General features: G+C 54.1%; 1 protein-coding gene and 1 long non-coding RNA gene across 7 annotated transcripts in view; one reads left to right on the plus strand and one right to left on the minus strand.

Moving 5' to 3' along the window:
* Positions 1-2,161: 2,161 nt before the first annotated feature.
* Positions 2,162-4,692, minus strand: LOC144286090 (uncharacterized). The gene is made up of 3 exons (XR_013354187.1): positions 4,518-4,692; positions 4,266-4,410; positions 2,162-4,146 (listed from the first exon to the last, which is right to left on the minus strand). It is a non-coding gene; the product is annotated as an uncharacterized LOC144286090 (long non-coding RNA).
* A 585-nt stretch (positions 4,693-5,277) lies between these two features.
* RHBDL3 (rhomboid like 3) overlaps positions 5,278-24,263 on the plus strand; it is a 47,435-nt gene continuing 28,449 nt past the window's right edge. Inside the window, exons 1-3 of one of the 6 annotated variants that reach the window (XM_077852135.1) lie at positions 5,278-5,404; positions 7,001-7,024; positions 21,491-21,649. In XM_077852135.1, coding sequence (XP_077708261.1) covers positions 5,294-5,404; positions 7,001-7,024; positions 21,491-21,649 — 294 coding nt within the window. In that variant the 5' untranslated portion in view covers positions 5,278-5,293. Of the gene's footprint in view, positions 5,405-5,823; positions 6,247-7,000; positions 7,025-7,657; positions 7,770-20,590; positions 20,791-21,490; positions 21,650-24,263 lie in introns of those variants that run through there. The other 5 variants (XR_013354188.1, XM_077852134.1, XM_077852136.1 and 2 more) reach the window with 5 other exon arrangements.

A 24,263-nucleotide genomic window follows, 5' to 3' on the forward strand; every position in this document is an offset into this window, starting at 1 on the left:
GCCTTTCTGAGCTTCGCTTTCGGGAGCCCACGCCTCTCTTTGAAAGGGTTTGGTGTCTGTGAACCTAGACATCTTTCCGTAATGATTTAAGTGACTCGGCAACAAGGGGGCCCTGGCGGGAGTGAGAAAGGAAGAGACGAAAGGAAGGCAGCGTTGTGCTGTTTGATCTCCAAGACAGCGGGCAATAAGAGAAGAATTTAGGATCCGGGATGGAGGGTGGTTGGATTCCAAGCCCTCCCTGAGCAGCGTCCGCTGTTTGGACTTGCAGGCTTCAAACAAGACTGGGGGATTCCTGGAAGACAAAAGAATTCAGGGCTGGGGCTTGGATCTCAGTCAAAAATAACTTATGTCTTCATCTCAGGCAAGCAAACTGGCGGCAGCTCAGGGCTGTTTGCAGGTTTCTCAGAAGATCACAGCTCCACGTGGTGAGGGGACTATAGGGGTCAATTTGGGTTTGCTTTGGGGAGAGAAAGGGCCTTGTGTGGTTCATGCCTGACTGAGGGAGACCTAAGAATGGGAGACTGTGTTGGAGAAGAGGCCTAAGCCAGAGAAGTTCTGGAGAAAATCACCCCCACCCACCCCTCCACCCACCCCGCCACCCCCTCCACGCCCCACTGCCTGTTCACCCCCTCCTCTGTGCTGCCATTTGCTTTGGGGGTAATTACAGCCCTCACTGTTCCTTCCCTGGCTTCTCATTAGCTCATGTGGTCCACAAACTCCTTGGCTCCCCTTACCCGGCTTCCCTCTCCCAGTTGTTCCCCCTGCCTTTCCGAGCTCGCCACCGGCAACCCATTGTCCTAGCCCCCAGGTTCAGAGCATCCCATCCTTAAAAACTACTCCTCCCTCTCTTGGTGGGTGTACATTAGAGACTCAGCCCCCAAATAGCTCTTCCTCTTCCCTCCTTCCTTTTCTCACTGAGCTGTAATCAGAGGATTATCTGATTTTCTCCTGGGAGGCCAAGGCCTGGGTCTTACTCCCTTTGTATTCTCAGCACCTCGGCCAGGGTCTGGCAAATAAGGGACACTTGCAATGTGTTAGTTGAATTGCGCTCTTGAGCTGCTGCCAACTTTATCTAAAATGCTGTTCCAGTTAGAAGCTATCACTGCCTCCCCATTGCCCCCTGGGCGAGGGCCCCTCCCTCAGCTTGGCACTCAAGGACCTCTGTGACCTGGATCTCAGCACCTGGCTGTGTGGTTGTTCCCAACACAGTCAGTGGCTTTCCTCACCTCTGCACCTTTGCTGTGGTGATTGCTTCCATCCAGAAACCCTTCTACACTGTCTACCCTAAAGCTGCTCCATCTTTCAAGGTTCATCTCTTAACTGAGCTCAAACTACTCTCCCTCAGGCTCCTCTCCTGTCCCGCAACACTCCTAAGAGTGTCTTGTTAGGAACTGTAAGGGAGGTCCTGGGTGTAGAGCACTAACAAAATGAAGAGCAGGGTACCAATCAGTGCCAATTGGTCCTTGTTTGCTGGCACCTCCCACCAGACCTAGGGTACTCTGAGGGCAGGGCCCCCATACAGTCATCGACAGGTGCCTGGCACATGACAGCCATTCATCGAAAGTGAGCAGGCACCAATGCCCATTCCCTCCTCTGTCTGCAGAGTGGCACTGAATGTGCTGGTCCTCAGGCTGTCCTAGGCTGGAGTGGCCCAGAAGCTATCAGATAGCCTGGCCACTCCCATCCCTCAGAGGGAGTCCCACTGCCCCCTGGGCAGCGAGGTGTACCTAGCTGCAGATTCCCAGGGGCCGAGGGGTGAAACAGGCTGGCTGATGAGGCTGAGGCTACCATGAAGTCTAAAGGGGAGAGTAGATTGTTACAGCCCACCTCTGAAGCCAGAGGGCCACTCTCCTTCCAGTGGCGGCCAGGGAAAGGGAAGCAGTGTCCTGACTGGAGGCTTCTGGTTAGCAGTTGGGAATTCTTTTCTAGGATACTTTTGGTGCATGCATGTGGGTGCAATGTTCCTGGGGCAGACAGAGAAACAAGACGCCCTCCCCTAATTGCTGCTGTGCTCATGACCCCTTCCCTGGATGGCATCTCCCATCTTCCTATGCTCAGGCCAGTCTCCTCCTATCTTCCATGTTACAGCCGAAGGAAGTCTCTTTTTTTTTTTTCTTTTTTTAAAGATTTATTTATTTATTTGAGAAAGAGAGAAAGCAAGAGTGAGCACACAGTGGGGAGGGACAGAGGCAAAGGAAGAGAAGGATTTAAGCAGACTTTGTGCTGAGTGTGGAGCCTGACGTGGAGCTCAATCCCAAAACCCTGAGATCAGGTCATGATCTGAAATGAAGAGTCTGATACTCAACTGATTGTGCCACCCAGGCACCCCTGGAAGGGTATTTATTTATTTATTTATTTGAGAGAAAAAGAGAGCATATATGCATGTGTGTGAACAGGAGAGGGGCAGAGGGAGGCGCAGAGAGAGAGAGAGAATCTTAAGCAGATACCATGCCCACCATGGAGCCCAACGTGGGGCTGGATCTCACCCGCCTGAAATCATGACCTGAGCCAAAAATCAAGTCAGATGCCTAATTGACTGAGCCATCCAAGAACCCCCAGAAAGATCTTCTAAATTATTACTCTGCTGATCACAGTCCTTCTGTGCCTCCCCATAGACCTTAGGTAAAGTCAAAGCTCCTTTCTCAGGAAATCCACAGCCCTTTGCACTGTCCCTTCCAGGCTGGGCTCCTCACAGGAAGCACCCTGCCCTCATGGCCAGCCATGCCAGGTTCCTTATAGTTCCCGTGCCATACTACATTGCTTCACAGGCCCAGCCTGTGCCTGGGCTGTTCCCTCTGCCTAGAATGCCTTCTCTTCAGGTATCTCATTTTGCTTTGTTCTGGGGACATTTCCTTTAGCAAGTCTTCTTAGACCCTCAAGAAACCTGTCCTTTGGGTTTCTATACTCCTTTGGCCTTCCCTGGCTGTCACCTCCAGATAAACACTTTCTGGAGGGCAGGGTCCAGACCCTATTTATTTCTATATTCCTGAAGCTCTGCCACTGGCACTCAGTAGGAACTCAGTAAAAGTTTAGAGTACCGGGGCACCTGGGTGGCTCAGTGGTTGAGTGTCTGCCTTTGGCTCAGGGTGTGATCCTGGGGTCCTAGGATGGAGTCCTGCATTGGGCTCCCTGCAGGGAGCCCACTTCTCTCTCTGCCTATGTCTCTGCCTCTCTCTGTGTGTCTCTCATGAATAAATAATAATCTTAAAAATAAATAAAAATAAAAAATAAATGTTCAGAGGATGGAGCCTGCTGAGGTCCCTTCTACCTGAGGGTAGTACAGAGTTGGCGCTGCTGATAAGAGGTGCCCCTGGGCTGAAGAAACTGAAGGGGACCTGGGGTCAGAACACTGCCCAGGGCTGCTGGGCATCTCGGCAGAGTGGCTAATGCCTCTCTAAGCCCTTCTTCCCCTCACCCCACCCCAGGCTTCCTGGATGACTTGTCCAGTCCCAGAGATCTGAGTCTAACACAGGCAGCCCCCAGACAGGTCATGTAAATGATATCCAGAGGGTGGGGAGGAGGCAGTGATATTGACCTCAGAGCCCCATGCTTCCTTTTGTCCTTCTGGGCTTCTTTCCCCAAAGAAGTAGGCCTCTCTTCTGTCCCCCTGAAGGCTGTTTTCAAAATCACACCCTAGGCAGACAGTTTTATTTACAAGGAAATCTTGGCAGGATCTTGACTTGTTAGTAGAGTAGGGATGGGGGAGGGTGGTGAGAAACAAAAATAGTTGAAATGATCACACTTTCTGAAACCGAGATGAAAATTGGTGTCTGTAGCAAACTCACCTAATTAGAACGGAGTTAATTTCCTCCTCTGTGTTTAAGGGGAATAGTCATTATCGGGTGAGATGGTCACAGGTTGGATTCTGGGGTTGGGGTTGTGTGTCTGCTTTATGATGATGTGAGCATTAAATGCAACTTTCACCGATGGAAGAGTGTCCCTTTCTGACAGGAGGGTGGGGGGAGCAAAGACCAGTGAATAGGTGGGTGTTGGGTGATGGGAAGAGGACTGGAAGGGGACTGAGTGACCAGGAGTGAGTCCCTGGGCCTCTTGGGAGAGAGAGATGGCATCTGTCCCCGTGGACCACTGGACCAGTTTGCAGGCAGAGCCTCTGCTTCTGGGAGGCAGTCTCCTGGGAGCACTTTCCTGCGGGGAAACAACACCCCTTTTTAAAAAGATCCCCTGTTCCTCTGATCTGACTTCATTACTACTTGCTTTAGTTTCTTTACCTCCCCTCTCCCGGTTGGGCAGTTTTCTGGGCTTGCCTCTGTCAACCAGGTCAAATGCAGCCAGGGCACTGTCACAGGGCTCTCTTGCAGGGAGGACAAGATTGAAGATTTGGGGTCCCCGCCGGCCATCTCTGACTTCTCCCATCCCCGAATTACTGGGCGTCTCTGGACCTCCCAGAATCTGAGACCAAAGGGAGGGGAAGCGAGATTGAAGGGTGTTCGGGATCCAGTCCTCCCAGCATCCCGCCCCCAATTCACTCCCAGTTAACCCCGACGTCGCCAACTTACTGAAAGCCTCGCCCCTGCCTCCTTCACGCCTCCGCAGTCTCCAAGTGGTCGTTAACCCGGTGGGTCTTGGGGAGTGGGCACGGCCCCATCCAGGCCCCGAGACCGTCCCGGCCCGGGGTGGAGGCCGGCGGGAGCGCCGCACTCCCCCGCCCCCCACCCCCGGGCTGCGCGGCCACTCGCCCGCCGGCCCCGCCGCAGCCCGGCCCCCGCCCCTCCCGACCCGTTTGGCTCCGGCCGTGGCGCCCGGGGGCTGGGGACGGGGGTCCCCGGGAGCAGCCCCGCCCCGCCCCGCCCCGCCCCGCCCGCGCCCCGCCCCGCCCCCGAGGAGTCCGCGGGGAGGAGGAGACTCGCGCGCAGAGCGGGGGCCGCGGGGAGCGGGAAGGGAGCGCGGGGAGCGCGCGGGGAGCGCGCGGGGAGCGCGGGGCCGGGGCCAGCCCAAGGGCGCCCTCGGCCCGGAGCCTGCGCGGGGGCCGGGGCGGAGGCGGGGGCCGGCGGGCCGCGGCGCGGAGAAGTTTGGCGGCGGGAGGCTGGGCGTCCCGCGGCGGCGAGGCTGCGAGGCGGCGAGGCGGCGGCGCGGGGGCCGGGGCCATGGGGGCGGGCGCGGGCGCGGGCGCGGGCGGCTGGGCTGGCGCGGAGGCGGAGGCGGAGGCGGAGGCGGAGGCGGCGCGGCGCGCTCAGAGCCCCCGGAGCGGCGCGGCCGGCGCGGCGCGAAGTTAGCCCGGCGCCCGGGACGAGCCCCGCAGCCGCCCGCCCGCCCGCCCCGAGCTCGCGCCGGCATGGGCGAGCACCCCAGCCCGGGCCCCGCGGTGGCCGCCTGCGCCGAGGCGGAGCGCATCGAGGAGCTGGAGCCCGAGGCCGAGGAGCGGCCGCCCGCGGCGCCGGAGGACGTGAGTGCCCCTTCCCCGGCCCGGGCAAACTTTCTGGGGGCCCGGAGGGGGAGCTGCCCCCGTCTCGCCCCCGCGGGGCCACTTGGAGGTTTCAAGGTGACGCGGGAGCGCCCCGGATTGGCCGGGTCCCCGCGGGCGGGAGGGGGCGGAGGGACCGGTGTCCCCAGACGCGCGCCACCCCCGCTCGGGCTCGGGCTCGGGCTCGGGCTCGGGCTCCGGCTCCGGCTCCGGCTCCGGCTCCGGCTCGGGCTCCGGCTCCGGCTCGGGCGCGGGCTCGGCGGCTTCCCCGCGGGACGCAGCCGGCCGCTGCGCAGGGGACCGGTCGGCCGCGGAGCCCTCTCCCCGCGGCTGGTGCAGTGCCCGGGACACGGCGTTTTCCCGCAGAGGCGGCCGCGTCGCAGCAGGGACTCCGCTCCCCTCCCCTCCCCTCCCCTCCCACTCGCGACCTGCGGGCCCCCGGGGCCCGGGGAAGCAGCGAGCGCCGCAGAGTCCGCGGACCTGGCCGCGCCGGCCGGTCTGGCCACCGCCTTGCTCCCCTCCGAATTAGCAACCTCCCGGCACCTGCCCCGGCGCGACACGGATTGAAATGCCCGCCGGCCCCAGCCCCCGGACCCGGCCGGAGGACGGAGAGTGCCGGGAGCGGTGTTGCTTCCAGAAAAGAGCCCGGGAGTCCCAGACCGGGTCTAGCGCCAGCGACGGTCCGCGGGGCGAGGATGGGGAGGGGCTGCCCCAGAGGGCTTCCCTGCCATCTGCCGCTGGAGTCTCCTTCCCTCTGGCCGGGGGAGCCCTGGGAGCTGCAATTGCTTCAGCTACTCGCTCCTGAGGTTAACCTGCAAACAGAGGTGACAGACTGGAGACTCTCTGCCCTGCCGTAGCCCTCCCTCTGCCAGGGTAGGGAAATGGAGTGAAGCCAGGACCCTAAGCCACAGCGAATGAGCCTCAGGGGAGCTTCACCTCTTCCCTCCCCTTGGGCTGCCTGGGTTAAACCCCTCACCTGCTTCTGGCCCCAAGCCCCAGTACCCCCCCTCTCATACATTGGGCACTTAGACCCAGCCTTGGAAGAGGCCGGTTAGATTTCGGGGCATTCCGGAGACCCCTCCTCCCAAACTGCAGGCAAAGGTTAGTGTTTATTCAGGGCTGAGTTGTCCAGAGTAGGGGTCTCTGGCCCCCCGCGAGCTGAGGCTACTGCAGCAGGGGGTGCGCTCCCCGGTGTGGGAGTAGACATGGACACAAGCTTTAGACAGAACTTATTAGAGGCCCTTGGACAGAGTGGGACGCCTTTATTTAGTAATTGTTGAGAATCCCCCTCCTTCAGCTTATTCCTCCTCCCGCCTGTCTCCAAGAGAGGGACAACCTCCCCCCCCCCACCTCAGTTCCCTCTCTTTGCTTAGTGCAGCCTCATTTGGGGAGCTCTTCCCAGGTTTCCCCTGGTGTCTTGAGGGTTCCTGAGTCTGGGGAGCAGATGGGAGGCTATGCCACAAATATCAGGGGGCTAGAGAGACCTTGGTGATAAGTGTGTGTTTCTCTCTCCCTCTGTCTCTCTCTCTCTCTCTCTCTCCTCTTCCTTTTCTTCTGCATGGCCTCCCTCTCTACCAGCACTGGAAAGTCCTGTTTGATCAGGTACGTGAGCAGTTAAATCCCCCCACTTCCTTCCAGCCCTCCCCACAATCAGTCTCCCTGCCTGCGTGGGCTTCCCTAGCTCCGCACTCCTGAGACGGTGACGTTGGGGGGAGGCGTGGCTTAGTGCATCTGTGAAACTGATCGACAGGGCTCTCCACGGCTCTCCAGGTTCCAGGAGTAGGCGGTGGGCTCCCCTGAGAGATCCTTCCCTGCCTCCTCCTCCCAACTCGGCCTCACCAGAGCTGGGTTTATACCATGTAGAAATTGCACAATAGGTATTGGAAGCCTGGGACATTCCCCGTATGCCTGGGGAGACCGCAGCCCGGACTGGGGAGGTGGGGGAAGGGCTTAGGTTAACATCCCGTCTCCTTCTTTACCTCCACCTTCAAAGATCCCTGGCCACCACTGAAGTCAAACCTCTGCTGTCCTTGGAGGGTGACTCACAGTTTGAGCTCTTTTGAAAGCTGACTCTAACTTTGCGGCAGGGGTGAGAGAGTTCTGTGAAATAGTGTGTGATTGTTTGCAACGCCTGGAGTCTAGATGTGCGGAATGGTGTTGGGAATGCCAACTTTGGAATCTGTTGGTGGACATTCGACCTTCAGCAAGGAAACGGTTTCTTTGTTGCTTAGTACCGGTGCTAAGCGCTTATGTACATTCCCCTCTCCATTCCATCACATGCAGAGGAGAGGAGGCCAGGGATGTCCCAGCACAGGGGAAGTGGCGAGTGCTGTGGTCCTGCAGTGATGTAAGCATGATTGTGCCATGAAGTATGTGCAACTTTAAGAGCCCTGCTGGGTTGGAGGAGAAGAAGCTGAGGAAGTAGCTTGGACCAGACCTTATCCTATTGTAGGCAGTGGGGTGCTGGCAAAAAAAAACAAAAAACAAAAAAAACCTGACAGCTTGGGCTTCAGACAAATTTAGTGTGAGGAACCTACCAAAGGCTGGTGCCCAGGTGGTCCTGAAAGCTGAGAAGTCATGGCAGGCCAGAGGCGGGGCTTGGGGGGTGTCATCCACCTTAGCGGGAGTTTTGGCTGTGGTTTGGGGAACATCCACCGGCTCCTGTCCCAGTGGGGTGGCGCATCCCTCCCTCTGCTCCCACGGGACACCCACTCTCCCTCCAGTTCCTAAGAGCACAGCAGCTGCTGGCCTGCTGCCCTGAGGCAGGAGGGGCCGTCTGCTGCCACCGTACCGCGACCAGCAGGCTGCCAGCCCTTCACACCTCCTGCCAGATTTAGAATCAGAACCTAGAACAAAGTGTATCGCTTCTTTTCCCTCTGTGTCTTTCTCATTTGATTAATTTTCTGTGTGTGTTTACATTTGAAAAGGAACTATTTGGGTGAATGGAGGAAAACTTTTAGTATGAAGAATTTGGAGCAGAGAGGGGAGAGAACATGTAGCAACTAATATTCTCTGGTGGTCTGGGAAATCCATTTTCTGTGTTCCCCACATCCCACAGGGAGGTCCCTAGTGTCACAGAGAGCATCTCCCTGCTTCTAGAAGGGCCCACCCAGAAACCACGCCAGACAGACAAAATAAATTCAAGGAAAGAAACTACCAAAGTACTCCAGGCAAACCATTTTTTCTCACAGTGAGTTCAGCCTTATGTCTATTCCCCATCTGTCATGTGACATTAGAAGCCCATTTGTGGGGGCGCATGGGTGGCCCAGTTGGTTAAGTGTCTGACTCTTGGTTTTGGTTCAGGTCATGATCTTGAGGTCATGGGATCCAGCCCCACATCAGGCTCCATGCTCAGTGAGGAGTCTGCTTGTCCCTCTCCCTCTGTTCCTCCACCTACTTGCATGCACTCTCTCTAAAATAATAAATAAATAAATATTATTTTATTTTTTAAATTTTAAAAAATATTATTTATTTATTTATTCATGAGAGACATAGAAAGAGAGAGAGAGAGAAAGAGAGAGAGGCAGAGACACAGGCAAAGGGAGAAGCAGGTTCCACGCAGGGAGCCTGATGTGGGACTCGATCCCGGGTCTCCAGGATCAGGCCCTGGGCTGAAGGTGGTACTAAACTGCTGAGCCACCTGGGTTGCCATATATGTGTGTGTGTGTATATATATATATATGTATATATATATATATATATATATATATATACTTTTTTTTTTTTTTTTTTTAAGGAAGAAGCAGCCCATTTTTGTCACCTTCCTTTCTATGGGTGATTTGTGTTTAAGGAGAGCTGAGCTGCTCCTGAGCGGGGCTTGAGCTCTGGCAGAGATCCAGTGCCTCTGTGTTCCTTGCCCCTACTTCGTGAAGCTGCCCCTGGACCATTCCCCAGTATGCCAACTGGAGAGTAGGTATGAAGCTTCACCAAGGAGCGTGCAACTTCAGGATCCAAGGTTATTCAGAACTTGGAAGGGTTTTCCCCTTGCCTCTTCCTGTGGGCCTGCTTAAAGATAGGACTTGGGGATTGGGGAACTTGGTGCATTTAGGACTGAATATTTGACTGGGGGTTGAAGTAGCCCCCAACCACCTCATACAGAAATAGACAGCCCTGACCAAACTGTTGTCAGTGGGGTAGGGTTCATGACACCTGTCCGTCCCTGCAAGGTGAGGTGTTCCTCTTTCAGAGGTTGATGGAATGAGAAGCTGGCTCCAGTAGGTCCTCCTTTCTTTCCTTGGTCAAGGGAACAGCAGTGATCACCCAGTTTCAAACTGGAACCTGTTGGAACTTCCCCCCAGGCTTTAGGAATGGCATTGTACCCATTGTTCCCTCTGCTGTCTGGTTCTTTTTTTTTTTTTTTTTTTTTTTTTTGCTGTCTGGTTCTTCAGCACATAGACTAGCTTTCACCCAGCCCGAAGTTAATTAAACCCCAAGAACTAGGGATGCCTGGATGGCTCAGGGGTTGAGCATCTGCCTTTGGCTCAGGATGTGATCCTGGGATCCAGGATCTAGTCCTACACTGGGCTCCCCTCCAGGACCCTGCTTCTCCCTCTGCCTATGTCTCTGCCTCTCTCTGTGTGTCTCTCATGAATAAATAAATAAAATCGTAAAAAAGACAAAAACCCAAGAACTAGAAGTCATGACCTTAGCCTGTTGGTCTGATGTGGTCACCCCTCAACTAAATAGTCAGGATGCCTTTTGTGGGAGTTGGAAGTGGAGAAAACGGGTGACCCCAGTCCTGTGGAGGTTTACCTCCCTCCCCCTTCCCTCTTGTGGGAATTTGTCTGTCCTGCTCAAGCAGGAGAGTAGCATGCCATCCATCCTCACCCCACCCTGGACTTCTTCCCCATGGATCTCAGAAGTTGTAGCAGGCAGGAAACCTGCACGTCATCACTTCAACCCCCAGACATTCCATATGCTTTGTTTCCTATTTCCACTTCTGCTTGAGGGAATTATCTTTTCATATGCTTGGGATCTTAATGGTTTTCCTAAGTATTAGATTTTAAAGTTACCTAAATATGAGTCTGTTGTCATAGTGTACTATCATGGTACAAAATGTCTTACTTTTCGACAGTGAATCTGCTGAGCTTTTCCTTCATGATTCCTTCTTTTGCTTTGGACTCAAGACAGGCTTCAACCCTCTTTATTTAAAAAAAAATTTTTAAATGTTATTTACTTATTTATTTACTTAAACAATTTCTACTCCCCACGTTGGGCTCAAACTCACGACCCTTAGACCAAGAGTCTCACACTCTTCCGACTGAGCCAGCCAGGTGCCCCAGTCTTCATCCCTTTTTAGATCTTACAAATAATGCACTTCTATTTCCTACCAGTTTTTCTGTGATTGAAGAAGTCATCTGGCCCTTTACTCCATCCAGACATTTTTCCTATCCAGTTATGCCAACACTTATTAAGAAACACTTACTTTAATGTGTTTGGAAAGTTTTATCACTTGGTAAATTTTTATACGTGGTTCTGTTTATTTCTCATCTATTGCCCTGATATTTGTAATTTTGCACAAGTAATGTGCCCTTTGGTCCTGGCTTTATGCTGTTCCACAGGCTCTTCTTTTTCAGGTTATGCTTTGATAGTCTCACTCTTTGTCCCTTCCTGACCCCAGGGAGGTGCCCTCAGGGATCAATTCTAAATGTGCTACAACCAGCACACAGAGCAACTTAGCCTGCTGGGTACAGGACCCTGGATTTGGAGTCAGAGAGACCTGGCTTCGAACCTTGCTGACTTTGTGACTGAGGCCAAGTACATTAGCTCTCAGCCTCAGTTTCCTCATTTGTAAAACAAGGATGGTAATCTTGAACTCCAGGGTCAACTGTGGGAATGAAACTGAAGTGGAGACTCTTTACAATGTCTGATACCGAGTGGACATTTGACAGCTGTCTCTTAACTGGCAATCAGAATTTGCTGGAAGAAGCATAGGGCTGCTTCTGAGATCCAGACCCCCACAGGGAAGGCAGTGGCCTCTCTAAACTGGCTCCTTCCCAATCCAGGCTCCTGGAAAGACAGCCACTTCTGAGCCCAGAGGATTTTCCTGTTTGCTTTCCCCAAGTGTCTCCCCTGATGGTCCCCTTCTCTCGAGCCTGGGGTCTTCCCTGAAGCCCCCTGAAGAAGCCAGCTTGATAGGGTTGACCCTGAAGCCCAGTTCATTTGCAGTTCTCCTGCAAGCTGGCTTAAGTTGCAGGAGCTGAAAAAAAAAAAGGTTCAGATGGGGCCGCTGAATGGATTAGCGAGAGGTCACAGAGGAAATAACTGTCACAGAGACAGGGCATTGATGGCAGCCCCCCCCCTCCCCCCCCCCCCCCCCCCCCCCCGCAACACATGATTAGCCAGCAGAAAGAGGTTCCCAGAGAAGGACAAAGCCATGGGTTTGACTGGAGCTCTTGCTTAGGCTCTGTACCTCCAACCCCTTATCAGGTGGCCTCCAGGGCCCTTGAGGCCATGGATGTCCCTTTACCACAAAGCCAGCTTTCTTATTCTGATCCTGCCCCAGTGACCCTGGCAGTCATGCTGAATGAACCCTTTTATCCCTGACCACTCCCAGAAATACATTTGATGGCAGTTGAGCAATGAGGTCAAGGGATCTGAGATTGTATGTTGGTTGCCACATGACAGGCACACATGTGTTCAAGCAGATGACGCGTCAGACTGGCCCCGCCTGTGTTATTTTGGGTTCAAATGTCTTCCCCACAAGCAGGCCCTGACTGTGGGGCTGCCTTGCTCATGCTGGCCACTCTGGGGCTGCTACCACCTCGAAGACCTAATAGGTTAGTAGAAGGTTGGTGGAAGCATCGTACCCAATCTGCTCATTTTGCAAACTCAGAAACAGAGGTGAGTGGCCTTCTGAGATCACTTGGTGCAGTCGTATCAGAGCTGGGACTAGAGCCCGGTTCTGTTCCCCTCTGACCTGTGTTCCCGCCACCAGGCCTTGCAGACTTCCATTTGCTTACTTAGTGCCCTGAGTGACTAGGGCAGCGGAGAGTTCACACATCTGGCTCCAGTCCCAGTTCTACTCTCAGCTGTGTGGCAACAGGCAAGCCTGGTGACCTCTCAAGCTTCTGTTGTCCCATCTGTACGCTGCCTAGAATACCACCCTTCCCTCAGGGTTGGGTGAAGCCCAGGAGCTAGCATGTATGTGCACTTGGCACAGTACATAGTGAGCCTTGGCAGTCGTGTCATGTTACTGGAATTTAAGAGAATTGATGCTGTTTTCAAAAGAACCTCTGATATGTAATAGCTATAAGTGGCCAATCAAAGTGTCCAGGTCCCCAGGCTAGGGTTCCTTCTACCCTATTGAGCTGGCTTCTTCAGGACAGGAGCTGGAAATCCACATTCCTTCTGAACTTTCCATAGGGAAAGAAGAGAAGCTTTGGGACAAAGGCTGCCTGGGATGGGGGTGACGCTCAAGTGTCCCCTCTGCTCACAGGCTGGATGCTTGCATGGCTGAGGGTGAAGGGCCTGGCCATCAGTGACTAGAGCCCAGAGCCAGCTTCCTCTGCCTGGTGGTCCATTTGGCAGTTCCTAGTGGTCTTCTGTGTTACGGAAATGGGCCCATGTGTATCTTGAGTTGTGAACAGCCAGGGGTAGCCACCATCTCTGTCTCAGCAGCTTTTCTGAAGCAAGTTACAGGTTTGAGTCAGTAAATATTTCTTTGAGAGAGCAAATATTGAGTGCCTACTGCATGTACATATGTCCTCATCTCCTTTTGATCTTTCAGAAGCTCTGTGAAGTGAGAAGTACTATCCCCTCTTTACAGAGGAGGAAGCTGAGGCCCAAGAGGGTGGGGCTCGCCCAGAGACACAAAGCAAATGAGGGTCCTCTGCAGAAGGGGTTATCTGTAGTTTGTCCACAAGGCTTCGGGTGGCTTCTGAAACAGGGTGGAGGGCCCCAGGAGGTGAAAGTGTTTGGTGACCCGTTTATGCTACCTGCCTGGCTCCCACTCCCCTGCCTCTTGGATCTCTCAGCCCTCTCTTTTCTGAGGAATGAGGGACCCTTCTGTGGCTTCCAAGAGAAGCAGTAGGAGGAAATGGGTTTAGGCTGAAGGGAGGGATGGGGCAGATGTAAAGCCCCTGACCCTTGCTCCGACCCAACCCCACCCCTCCCTGCCTGTGGCTTCCTCTCTGGGCTGGGATGCCTGCCTTTGTGGCCATGACTCAGCTTTAGTCCTTAGGCCGCTGGGATGGCTCTGCCTGGATGAGTCAGCGCAGGCAGGGCAGTACGTCCGCTCCTGGGGACCCAAGGGACCTGCCTCTGAGTCCCAGCCCCCAGCTGCCCTCTCAGAGTCTCTAAGGCCTTCCTTGGGGGGCTCTGAAAGAGGACATGCAGGGGCTTCCAAGAGGCTCTCAGGGTGGAAAGAGACAAAGCCTGGAGGAAAGAGCCAGCGCCCACCCCTCATTGCCCTCCTAACCCCAGTTTCCTGCATGGGAGTTGGGGGGAGCTTGAGCGCTCTTCCCCTCCAGCCCAGGTGTTGAGAGAGTTGGGTGGTTTTGGAAACATGCCCATTATCCAGCAACTCAGCCTGGATTCAGGCCAGGATACCCGCTTCTCTGCTAAGGGAAAGGTGTTCTAGCTCCCCAACCAGCCTGCCAACCTCAGAGCCAGATTCAGCTGTTTGACTTATGGGGAGGAGGGATGCTTAGGAACCCATATGGGGCTTCTGGGAGAAACCTCTTGAGAGGGATGAGCTGCCTCCCCCCTAGACCCCTTCCCTGGCAGCTGAAAGAACAGAAATAATACAGCTGGGAATCCTAGAATCACAGAAGCTTCTCTAGCTGTCAGAGGCCTGGCTTGCCCAAATCCCAGGGGAGCACAAGGGTCCCTTGTGCATCCATGTGGGGTGACCCAAGGACAGGAGGGTCAGAACTCGGGCTTCAGGAACTGGTCTCTCTTCTTCCCAGGGAGGCTTGATGTCTGAAAATCCACTCCAGCCCCAGCTTGAGCAAGCCAGATGGTGCCCCACTCCACTCACTGGGAGGGCCTCTGGACTAGCTGTTTATCTCTGTGTACCTCAGTTTCCAAATCTGTTAAATGGGATTAATCACACTCACTCTAGATTTGGTGTGAGAATAAAAGAATAAAAAAAGAAAAGGAACATAAGAATAAATATCTTATTAAGATATCTGTGAAAAATCTGTATTTCAGAGTCAGGGGGAGAAGTCAGGGACTGATGTGAGGGGATTTTCTTTATGGGGAGAATTAGCATCCTCATTTGCAAGGAAGGAGAACCAGAGGAGAAAGCTGCTACTCCCTAAACCTCACCTCCTGACCTCAGCAGCTGCACGCCTGGACCTAATTTATGGGGCAGTCAATATCCATAATGGGCCAGAGTCCCCTGGTGGGCTCTGCCTGTTGGGTGGGGACAGCTCTGCTGAGCCATAAGCCCCTGAGTAGCCTCGTTAATTCATCTCTGCTCAGAAGCCGGGTAATGATGCAAGGGAAAGCAGATGAGGCTTGGTAACAGTTCCCAAAGTGGGAGGGGCAGCTCCCTGTACTTTCCCCTGCCCCTCGCATGCATGCCATGTGGTCACTTCCCAGGGCTCATTCTGTCTTGGAGGGCAGTGAGAAGACACTGGGGCCAGTGTTCCCTAGATCCAGGTCCCAACCTTCCAGAGTGGAGGGGTCTCCTGGTCTCTACCAGGATGGCATTCCAGGTGCTGCCTTCGGAGTCCTTGCAGGTACCCACACCCTTCACTGACCTCCTGGGCCTCTCTACATCAGGGAGAGGGAGTGGGTTGTCGTGGGAGCAGGAAGGGAATTCGAGTGCTGGGAATAGGGGCCAGACGTGTAATTGTCCTGGAAATGCAGTTTGTCCAATTCACACATACATAATAGATATAAAATAAGTACGTTCCTTTCTTTCCCTTACGCTTCACTGCTGCTGGGTAAACTCTGAAGCCTTGGCCCGGCTCCCTGGCTGGCGGCAGGAGGTGGGGATGGGAACGTGGCGCCGCTGTCCTGGGTGCTGACCAGGCGGATCCTGGCTCCCGCAGGGCTGTTCCCAGAGAGCTCAGCCCAGCCTTCCCTTAGGCCAATCCCTGATTCTTAGGCCTCTCCCTCCCAGGCAGGGCAGCGTCCCGTCCCCCTCAGCCCTTGGGTTGCGGCCTGGGGCCTGCAGACTTCTAACTGCTGGAGGCCTCCAGACACAGCCAGCGGCAGACTTGAGGGCCTTTGCTGCCCAGGAAATGGAGATGAAAGGGTGATTTGGAACCATGAACAGAGGGGCTGGGTGCCACAAATGGAAGAAATGACTCCATGGACTCATGCATTTTTCCCTAAAAGTGTTCTATGGCATGCTGCTGTGGAAAATATGATGCTCAAAGGTCAAATAAGTTTGGGAAATGCCAGGCTGAGCAAAACCAGACGGGTCTCTTTGCTGTGAGAATCTCAGTATGATTTGATGCATCAGGACCTTCCAAAAGAGCTTCCCAAACTTGTGAGACCTTGAAACCCTTATTTTAGACACCATCTTGGGCCTGGTGTCCCACAAAACACACATGGGGAGACTCTGAGCCAGAGGCTACATTTCATATGCAAGACAGAACAAAGACAAGGAAGGGCAAGACTAGGGCAGATTCCCACAGAGGAACCCAGGACTGTTCCCATCTTGACCACTAACTCATGCTGTAACCTCGAGCTAGTTTTTTTGCTCTCTATACCTGTTTCCCTGTCCAGAAAATGAGGTGTGACGCCTCCAGGCACATGGTTGATCCTTGGTAAATATTTGTTAAATGAACAAAGGTAGGATTGGACTGGAGTCTCTCAAATCATTTTTAGCCATTTTGCCGCAATGATAGGAGAGTGCAGGCCCTGGGTCCCTCACCTGGATTTGAATTTGTCTGCACCAACTACTGGCTGTTCAGACGTGATCAACTCAACTCTCCATGCTTCATTTTCCCTTCCTGTCAAATGGAGCTTGTAATAGTGTCGACCTCAAAATTTTGTTGTGAGAGGTAAATGGGGGACCACCTAATTTATCATCCAGATCAGGACCATTTTGAGGGTGAAAGGGGTGCTGGCAATAATCATGCTCAGGCAGGAGATCTCAGGCAAACCAGGACCTGGGGTGAGCTGAGGTTTCAGTGACGGCCTGATACTTAGCAGCCATTCTACGTATTTGTAGCTTCTAACATGTTCAATCGAGTGCTATGCAGAAGGCCAGTATGTCAAACAGCTCCAGGGTGGGGTCTGCTTAGTAACTCCCTCCCATCCTCTCAAGGGCCTCAGAGCCCCTAAAATTCTGCAGAGCGATTTGAGAACCGTAGAGATTCCTTTCAGCTCTCCTGGACCATAAATTCGGATTCTCCAGCCTGCTGTTCCTCTCCCCACTGTCGCTAGGTCCCTCCGACAGCACAGATCTCACCCTCAGAGTGAGTTGCTTCATCCTGATCCCAAATCTCCCATCAGTCCTTTGACCAAGGAGAGAAGGTTGGTTGCCCCCAGGGGCTGTATGGGTTGTGGATTTCTCTCCCCAGCCCCCATTTACATATGGTGTGCTTATATGTACAGGGATGGGGATGGGCCCCCTTATGTCACCCTAAGAAGGGAGAGTTCCTACCATGTGATTGAAGAGAAACTGAGGCAGCATGGTTAATGATCTGCCCAAGATGGCACAGCAGCTGGGAGAGCAGGGTACCTGTGGAAACTCTCCCCTCACTCCTTGCCCCAGAGAGGGGAAGAAGGAGCCCTAAGTGTCCACAGTCCAGAATGTGGTGGGTTCTTTTCCCAGGCTGGGTCATGAGGGCATCAGGAAGGGGTCCAGGTCAGGAGATGGGGTATGTGACCGGGTGTGTGTGTAGGGGGGGGCAGGCTGGGGAAAACTGGCTACCTGGAGGATTAAGGGGCCAGAGGGCTGGGTGGTGGTGGGATTAAACGTCCCTGAAGAGCCTCTGGCAGCTCTTTTCATGGCAGTGGCAGGTGGGCGGAGCCGAGGGAGGGTCAGTGCTCCCTCGGGGCCTTTCTCTCCCCCTGCCCCCAGCAACCTCCTCTCTAGGCTGAATGTGGCCTTGGCCTGCCCCTGCCTACCACAGTGCTGGGCCCTATTCAGGAGGCAGCTGCAGGATGCTCCTGACTCCTGGCTCCCTGCTGGGCCCCTGCCTGTGGCCCTTTCACAGCCCGCTGCCCCAACCCCCTACACACACACACACACACACACACACACACACACACACACCAGCCCTAGTCCCTGCTGCCTCGAACCCATCCAGCCCAGGCCTCACCCTGAGAGCGACCCACTGCTAAAAGTGGATGAATCCAGGGTGTGGGGCGCATGGCATGTGGGGAGCTTTGGGGCCTTCCGCACATTATTAACAAGGAAAATTGCATTTGTAGAGTTGTTTTTCCCCAAGGCTCCAAACCACGGACCCTAGCCCTCATACATGGCCTTTGAAGGAGCCCCAAAGGCAGGAAGTGTGCCCAGGAGGGCCAGCCAGGCCCCCATGGTAGGAGTGCTTCCTGCTTCACTTTGAATGAGGTAGGAAGAGTTGGACACTGCGTCCCTGCCGCCCTCGGCCCTGGGGAGCCACTGCCCTGTGTCTGCTCTAACCCGCCACAATCTGAGGGGACGCTGGGCATGCTTGATAGATGAGGCAATTATGCCTTGAGAGGTTTACTCTAAATTATACAAAATACTTAGTGGCTGGAATGGGATTTTGCCTTGCTCCCTGCAGCCCCCTTTAGAAGCCCTCAGTCCTCTTCTGGGGTGAGAGGACCTACCGCTGTCCGCCTTCTGCTTGCTCTCCCTGATTCTTTCTCCCCTTTTTTTTTTTTTTAAGATTTTATTCATTTATTCATAGAGACACACAGAGAGAGAGAGAGAGGCAGAGACACAGGCAGAGGGAGAAGCAGGCTCCATGCAGGAAGCCCGACGCGGGACTCGATCCCGGGTCTCCAGGACCACGCCCTGGACCAAAGGTGGCGCTAAACCGCTGAGCCACCCGGGCTGCCCTCTTTCTCCCTTTGTCTCCCTGTCTCTGCCTCCTGCCTGCCCCTGTGCCCCATGCTCACTGTCTGCCTCTGCTCTTGCCCTCATCTTCCCTGGTGGTGGGGGCAGAAGGTGTCCTCTGTGCAGCCAGCCCTTCCCTGCCTCTCCCTCCCTGCTAGGCACCCTCCTTCATCCCTGAGGCCTCATTATTAGGGTAGTGATGACCCCCATTGTCTGGCTTGTCTGGCCCTGGCATGAAAGGTAGAGTTTTGGCAGAGAAGGGAGACTCGGCCTGTTTCCAGCTCATTCTCTGTAGTCTGGAGCCTGTAATGTGCTTGGGGCAGGACTGGAGGGGGGTGGGGGCTCCTGGAGCCACAGGGCAGCCCCTGTCACTAGGACAACAGCAGGGAGCCCTGGAGGGGGAGGGAGACCCGGGGAGCAGGTGGTTCTTTGTCTGGAGCTGGAACAAGGGAGAGGGGCCCTAGCCTGATCCCAGTCCTCCACCCCGCTGCCCTCCCAAGCCTCTGAGGCAGCCCCTGGGAGGGGATTGGTGTTCTTGCTCTTGAATGAGAGGCCACTGAGCTTTCTCCCTCAGACCATGTCAGGAGAGACTCCATGCTGTGGGCATATCTCTTCCCCCACTGCAGTGCTCATGGGGGGTGGTCATGGGGGAGAGTGGATTTTCCCCAGATTCAGGGTTGCTTCTCCACCTCTACCCCTCACCCCCGTCATAGCCCACCTAGCACAAGGGGCCACGTGAGGCCTTGCCAGTGAGTCAGTGGTCTGTGTCAGTCTGCGGGAATACAAGGGGTCCCAAGCACCCAAGGGAGACCTTCGCTGGCTATCATTGCCCTTTCCTGATTCAGCTCTCACTTTTTTTTTTTTTTTTTTTTTTTAGATTTTATTTATTCATGAGAGAGAGAGAGAGGCAGAGACACAGGCAGAGGGAGAAGCAGGCTCCCTGTGGTGAGCCCAATGCAGGACTCCATCCCAGGACCTCGGGATCACGCCCTGAGCCAAAGGCTCAACAGCTGAGCCACCCAGGCGTCCCAAGCTCTCACTTTCCTATCTGAATGATGGGGGGGCGGGGGGGATCAGAACTGCTGCCAAGTGTGCCACTCTTTCCTGCTTTCAAAATCTGTTTAGGGTGGGCCTGTTAGAGCCGTGGAGCTCCCTCCTCTCCCTCCTCTCACTTCTTTGATCCTTGACTTTGGCTCTGGAGCAGCAGAGCAGGCCCCTGGAGGCTGAAGGTCATGAGCTACCAGTGCTAAGCCACCTGGGTGCAGAATGCTTCTTGGCAGGCATGTCACCTAATCTCTCAGCACTCGTTTCCCTGTGCCTCTATTTCCTTATCTGTAATATGGGGATAGTAATAGGACTTGTTTCACGGAGTTGTCGGGGAGTCAAAGAAATTATACACATCAAGTGTTTAGAGAGGCGTTTGGCTCCATGAAAACAGCAAATATTAGATGTTTTTATTTTTTTTTAAGATTTTATTTATTTAATCATGAGAGACACACAGAGAGAGGCAGAGACATAGGCAGAGGGAGAAGTAGGCTCCCTGTGGGGAACCTGATGCGGGACTCGAATCCCAGGACCTGAGCCAAAGGCAGACGCTCAACCACTGAGCCACCCAGGTGCCCAGGTGTTTTTATTCTTAAAGATCTTTGTGGGGCAGGGAGTCTCGGAGTTTCCTGAAATACTCAGTGGTGTAACGTGCTTGACACAAATAGGTGTCATTCTTGGAACCTGGTATTTGGAATTGAGGGTGGGGACACATGCAAATTTTTAAATAGGCCTCTTTAGGAATGTCATCTCGTTCCCTGAGTTCTGGGAAGAATTGAAATAGCCCAAGACTTGTGACTCTTGGCTATTTCTCTTGGGTTGTCTTAGAGGTACTGCACACTGAATCAGCCTTCCTAAAATAGTCTCCATTGACCTTATCTAGGAAAGGGGGAGACATGGATTTGGTCATCTGGGCTCCCCTGTGATGCACACAAGGACATCCACAACGTCTGTTTGCCTTTAAAATCTAAGCCGCCCACTGCAGCGTCTGTAGGCACAGCAACTTTATGTGGGGAAGCAGTTGGTGAACAAGCAGAGCTGTCCACATTAGCGATAGACAGTTCTCATCATGCTGTAGCAGGGTGTGTGCTGGGGGGGGGGACCCTGGATGGGGCTCGGTGAGGAAGGAGGGGCTGTGGAAGAGGCATTGAAAGGCTGGGGGCTTCTCTGGGAGAGATGGATGAGCTCCTTTCCTACCTGATTCGATGATACTTTCCCTGGAAGATGAGTACCCTTCTGTTCATCCCCACACCCACTATTTATCTGCCCAAGAAATGCTTACTGAGCGCCAGTTATACCAGGCTCCTGCTAAACCCTGAGGTATGCAGTGCCACCAGCGCCTAAGATCCAGCAGCCCAGTGAGGAGGCACAGGTAGGACATTAGAGGGCTGGGCAGGCTGGCAGCCAGAGGTCTGTCCGGTGTGCAGGGGGCAGCCAGAGCAGCCTGTGTCCTGGGGAGTCCTGATACTGCACAGAGTGGCTGGACAGGGTGAGTCAGAGTCTCCCCGGCAGGCAAGGGTGGCAAGGATGGGGGAACAGGCTGCAAAGCTGTACAGTGTCTCTGGGGACCCCCATCCAGGCCTATGTGCGTGGCTGTGAGTGTACGTGAGTGTGGTTGAGAGCCATGCCAGCAGCCAGGTACAGCAGGATTTACAAGGCTGGGCCTCTGCTCCCCGAGGCCCCAGCATCCCCCACCAGAGTCCCTCTGGCCCATGCCCTGGAATTTCTTCATCTTCCCTGCCCTCGGTGCCTTTTCCTTCCTGCTTTCCTTTTGTCCAGGGTCAGGATTAGGGGTGGACAGGAGGGAGCTTAACTTCTCTGAGCCTCAGTGATCCTGTCCACACACAAGATAGTTGGATTGGGTGATCTGAAAGGGTTCCAGGGCCTTCTAAGACTTTAAGTGGTTGTCCATGCCCTATCTGGATATTTCCCATGGGGGCCTTAGAAACATCCCAGACTCAGCCTGGGCCTCTGTTGGCAGAGGGTGGGGGACAGGAGTTGGTGAGTGGTGATGGAGACAAGGCACCTGTGGGACCCCACTGACCCCACTGCCGTCTGTGCTTCTCCCTCAGTATGACCCTGGAAACACAGGCTACATCAGCACAGGCAAGTTCCGCAGCCTCCTGGAGAGTCACAGCTCCAAGCTGGACCCGCACAAAAGGGAGGTGCTCCTGGCTCTCGCCGACAGCCATGCAGATGGGCAGATCTGCTACCAGGATTTTGTCAACCTGGTGAGCACTCTGGGGACTGTACTGCTGGGAGGAGGGCCTGTTTGGGGATTATGGCTTAGAAGACTTTTTTATGCAATTAAAGGGGTCTGTTGGCTTGCAGAATTGGAAAAGTCCGGACTTCAGAAGGGGAAAGGAAATCACTGAGGACCTGGTTTCTCTTTGTGTCTCCGTTCTGCCTTCTGCAGTGTCAGCCCTTACCCCTGGCAGTTCCAGACTCTCCCATGTGGCAGCAAAGTGGCTGCGGCTGTTCCAGCCCTTCCACCGTGCTGAGGGAGAGAGGGACTCCTGTGGTAGTTCCCACACAAGGCTTGGGATTTCCTCTGTCCCATTGGCCTAGATTGGGTAGGTGGGATGTGTTGATTGAATCAAGCCCATCGGTGCCCACCCATGGGCTGGGGGTGGGGTCAATTGCACTGAGAGGGAGGGCTGGGAGTAGGAGACGGGAGGCAATCGATGAAAGGACAGGAGCTGGGGAGGGGATATTGGGAGCAAAGGGCTTGGGATGGGGGTCAGAGTTCCTCAGACCTGCTGGAGGATGCCCTGGGTTGTTGGAGGGGCTGAAAACAGGAGACCTGTGAGCCCTGACCAGGGGTCCAGTGTCTTGGAGTAGGGACTTCCTCCTCACTGGGGGTTACTGCCGTGCTATTATGGGAGCCACTGTGGCAAGGTTGGAGTGGGGTTCAGTGGGGTCCAATAGGAAGCCTCCCACCATGGATGAATGGGACGTGAGTAAAAGCTGGATGAACCAGCAGGATGAATAAAAGGCCAGAAGTTTGTTCTCAGCTTCCCTGTTAGTGAAATGGAGAAGCCACCCCTTTGCTTGTCACCCAGGGAGGGGCAAGAATGAAATGACTTGTGAGAGGTTCCCCAGGCTCCTAGAATTCAAAAGCACTGGTGATGGGGGTGACCAATACCATGGTACCTGCGGTTGTGCTAGGTGAGCTCTCTGATTGGGTATCCAGGCTTTGGAGTTGTGTTACTTGCTTCTTGACGAAAGCCTGCCTTTGCCCAGAGGTTAGCATGATTGGAAGGAACAGCTGTAGGGAGGGTGAAGAAATCTACTGCTGTTCAGGGTAGATCTCGAGAGTAGGCCTTCTAGAGGGTGGGAGACAGAGCTGAGCTAAATGAGAGGGTGGGGACAGTCAAGATTCATTTGATGAGCAGTGGTGGTGAGCCCTGTGACTTTGAGCCCAGCAGTGCCACCAAACCAGGCCATGGGTTTGAGCCTGCATAGGCTCATCCACAGCCCAGTGTGTTTGCTACATGCCCTGTTCAGTCTCAGGGCGGAGCAAAGGCTTCGATGGGCCAGTGAGATGCTTCTATTCAACTGCAGATTTGTGTGAACTCCAGCAGGAGATTACTTGTTACTGTTGGGATTTCTATGTTCACTTCCTAAGCTGGAGTAGCCAGCCAGAGCCTGGATTCATGTGAGCAGGGCTGCCCTGGGGATGTGGAGGCCTAAGAAGGGCTCTCTCCCCGAGGGAAGGTCTCGGTAAAGCAGAGTGCTCAGGGGCTGGAGTCAGGCAGACCTGGGTCCTGCTTCTGCCCCTGCCTTTGCCTTTCACTGAGAAAGATCTCCTGGGCCTAGGTTTTCTAATTTGTAAATTGAAGCCAAAGGCTGCCCTCTTAGGTGTTGTCATAAGGATTAAATAAGATGGAGTATTTGGTTTTTTTTGGTTTATTTTTGTTTTTTAAACATTTTATTTATTTATTCATGAGAGACACACACAGAGAGAGGCAAGACACAGGCAGAGGGAGAAGCAGGTTCCACGCAGGGAGCCCAATGTGGGACTTGATCCCAGGACACTGGGATCATGGCCTGAGCCAAAGGCAGATGCTCAACCACTGAACCTGGTGTCCCTAAGGTGGAGTATTTGAAAGATTTCGTTATGTCTAAGGTTCTTCCCCCAGGGAAACTCCCTTTGCATCCTTTGGGAGCCCTTCCCCAACCCAACCCAACCCAGGACCAGGCAGAATGAACCGACCTTACCCAGAGACCCCCACGGTGCTTTGCCCAGGCCTCTCTTGAGTACAGACCGTACTGCATTCCAGCTGGGTGGCCAGGGTTGTAATGTATGGGTGTGCAGCTTGCATCCTATACAAGGATGCCTGCCAGTAAGATAAATGGGGACAGAAATCTGGCCTGGGCTCTGTTCACTAAGGCCTAGAATGGGTGCATCCACTTGGAAGAAAAGGCTCCCTTATCTAACGGACACAAGAGCACCCTACAGGCTGGCATGGACTCTGGAGTCAGATGTATCTGGATTTGAATCCTGATCTTTGGGTCCTTGAGAAAATTGCTCACTTTCTTCAAGCTTTAGTCCCCATCTTGATTTTTTATTTATTTATTTTTAAAAGTTTATTTATTTAGTTAAGTAATTTCTACATCCAGTGTGGGGCTTGAACTCCTGACCCCAAGATAGAGAGTCGCATGCTCTTACAACTGAGCCGACCAGGTGCCCCAGTCCCCATCTTTATAATGTGAGGATAGTGCTCTGCACCAATTAACTAGCATTCACCTCTCCTTGTGAGCCCTATGAGGCCTGAGACCCAGCCCAGTTCTGGGCACATTAGGGTGCAGGTGAATGGTGAGTGTGTGCACATTGCTTTCCCT

The sequence above is a fragment of the Canis aureus genome, chromosome 16 (genome assembly GCF_053574225.1).
Source record: "Canis aureus isolate CA01 chromosome 16, VMU_Caureus_v.1.0, whole genome shotgun sequence".
Lineage (NCBI taxonomy): Eukaryota > Metazoa > Chordata > Mammalia > Carnivora > Canidae > Canis > Canis aureus.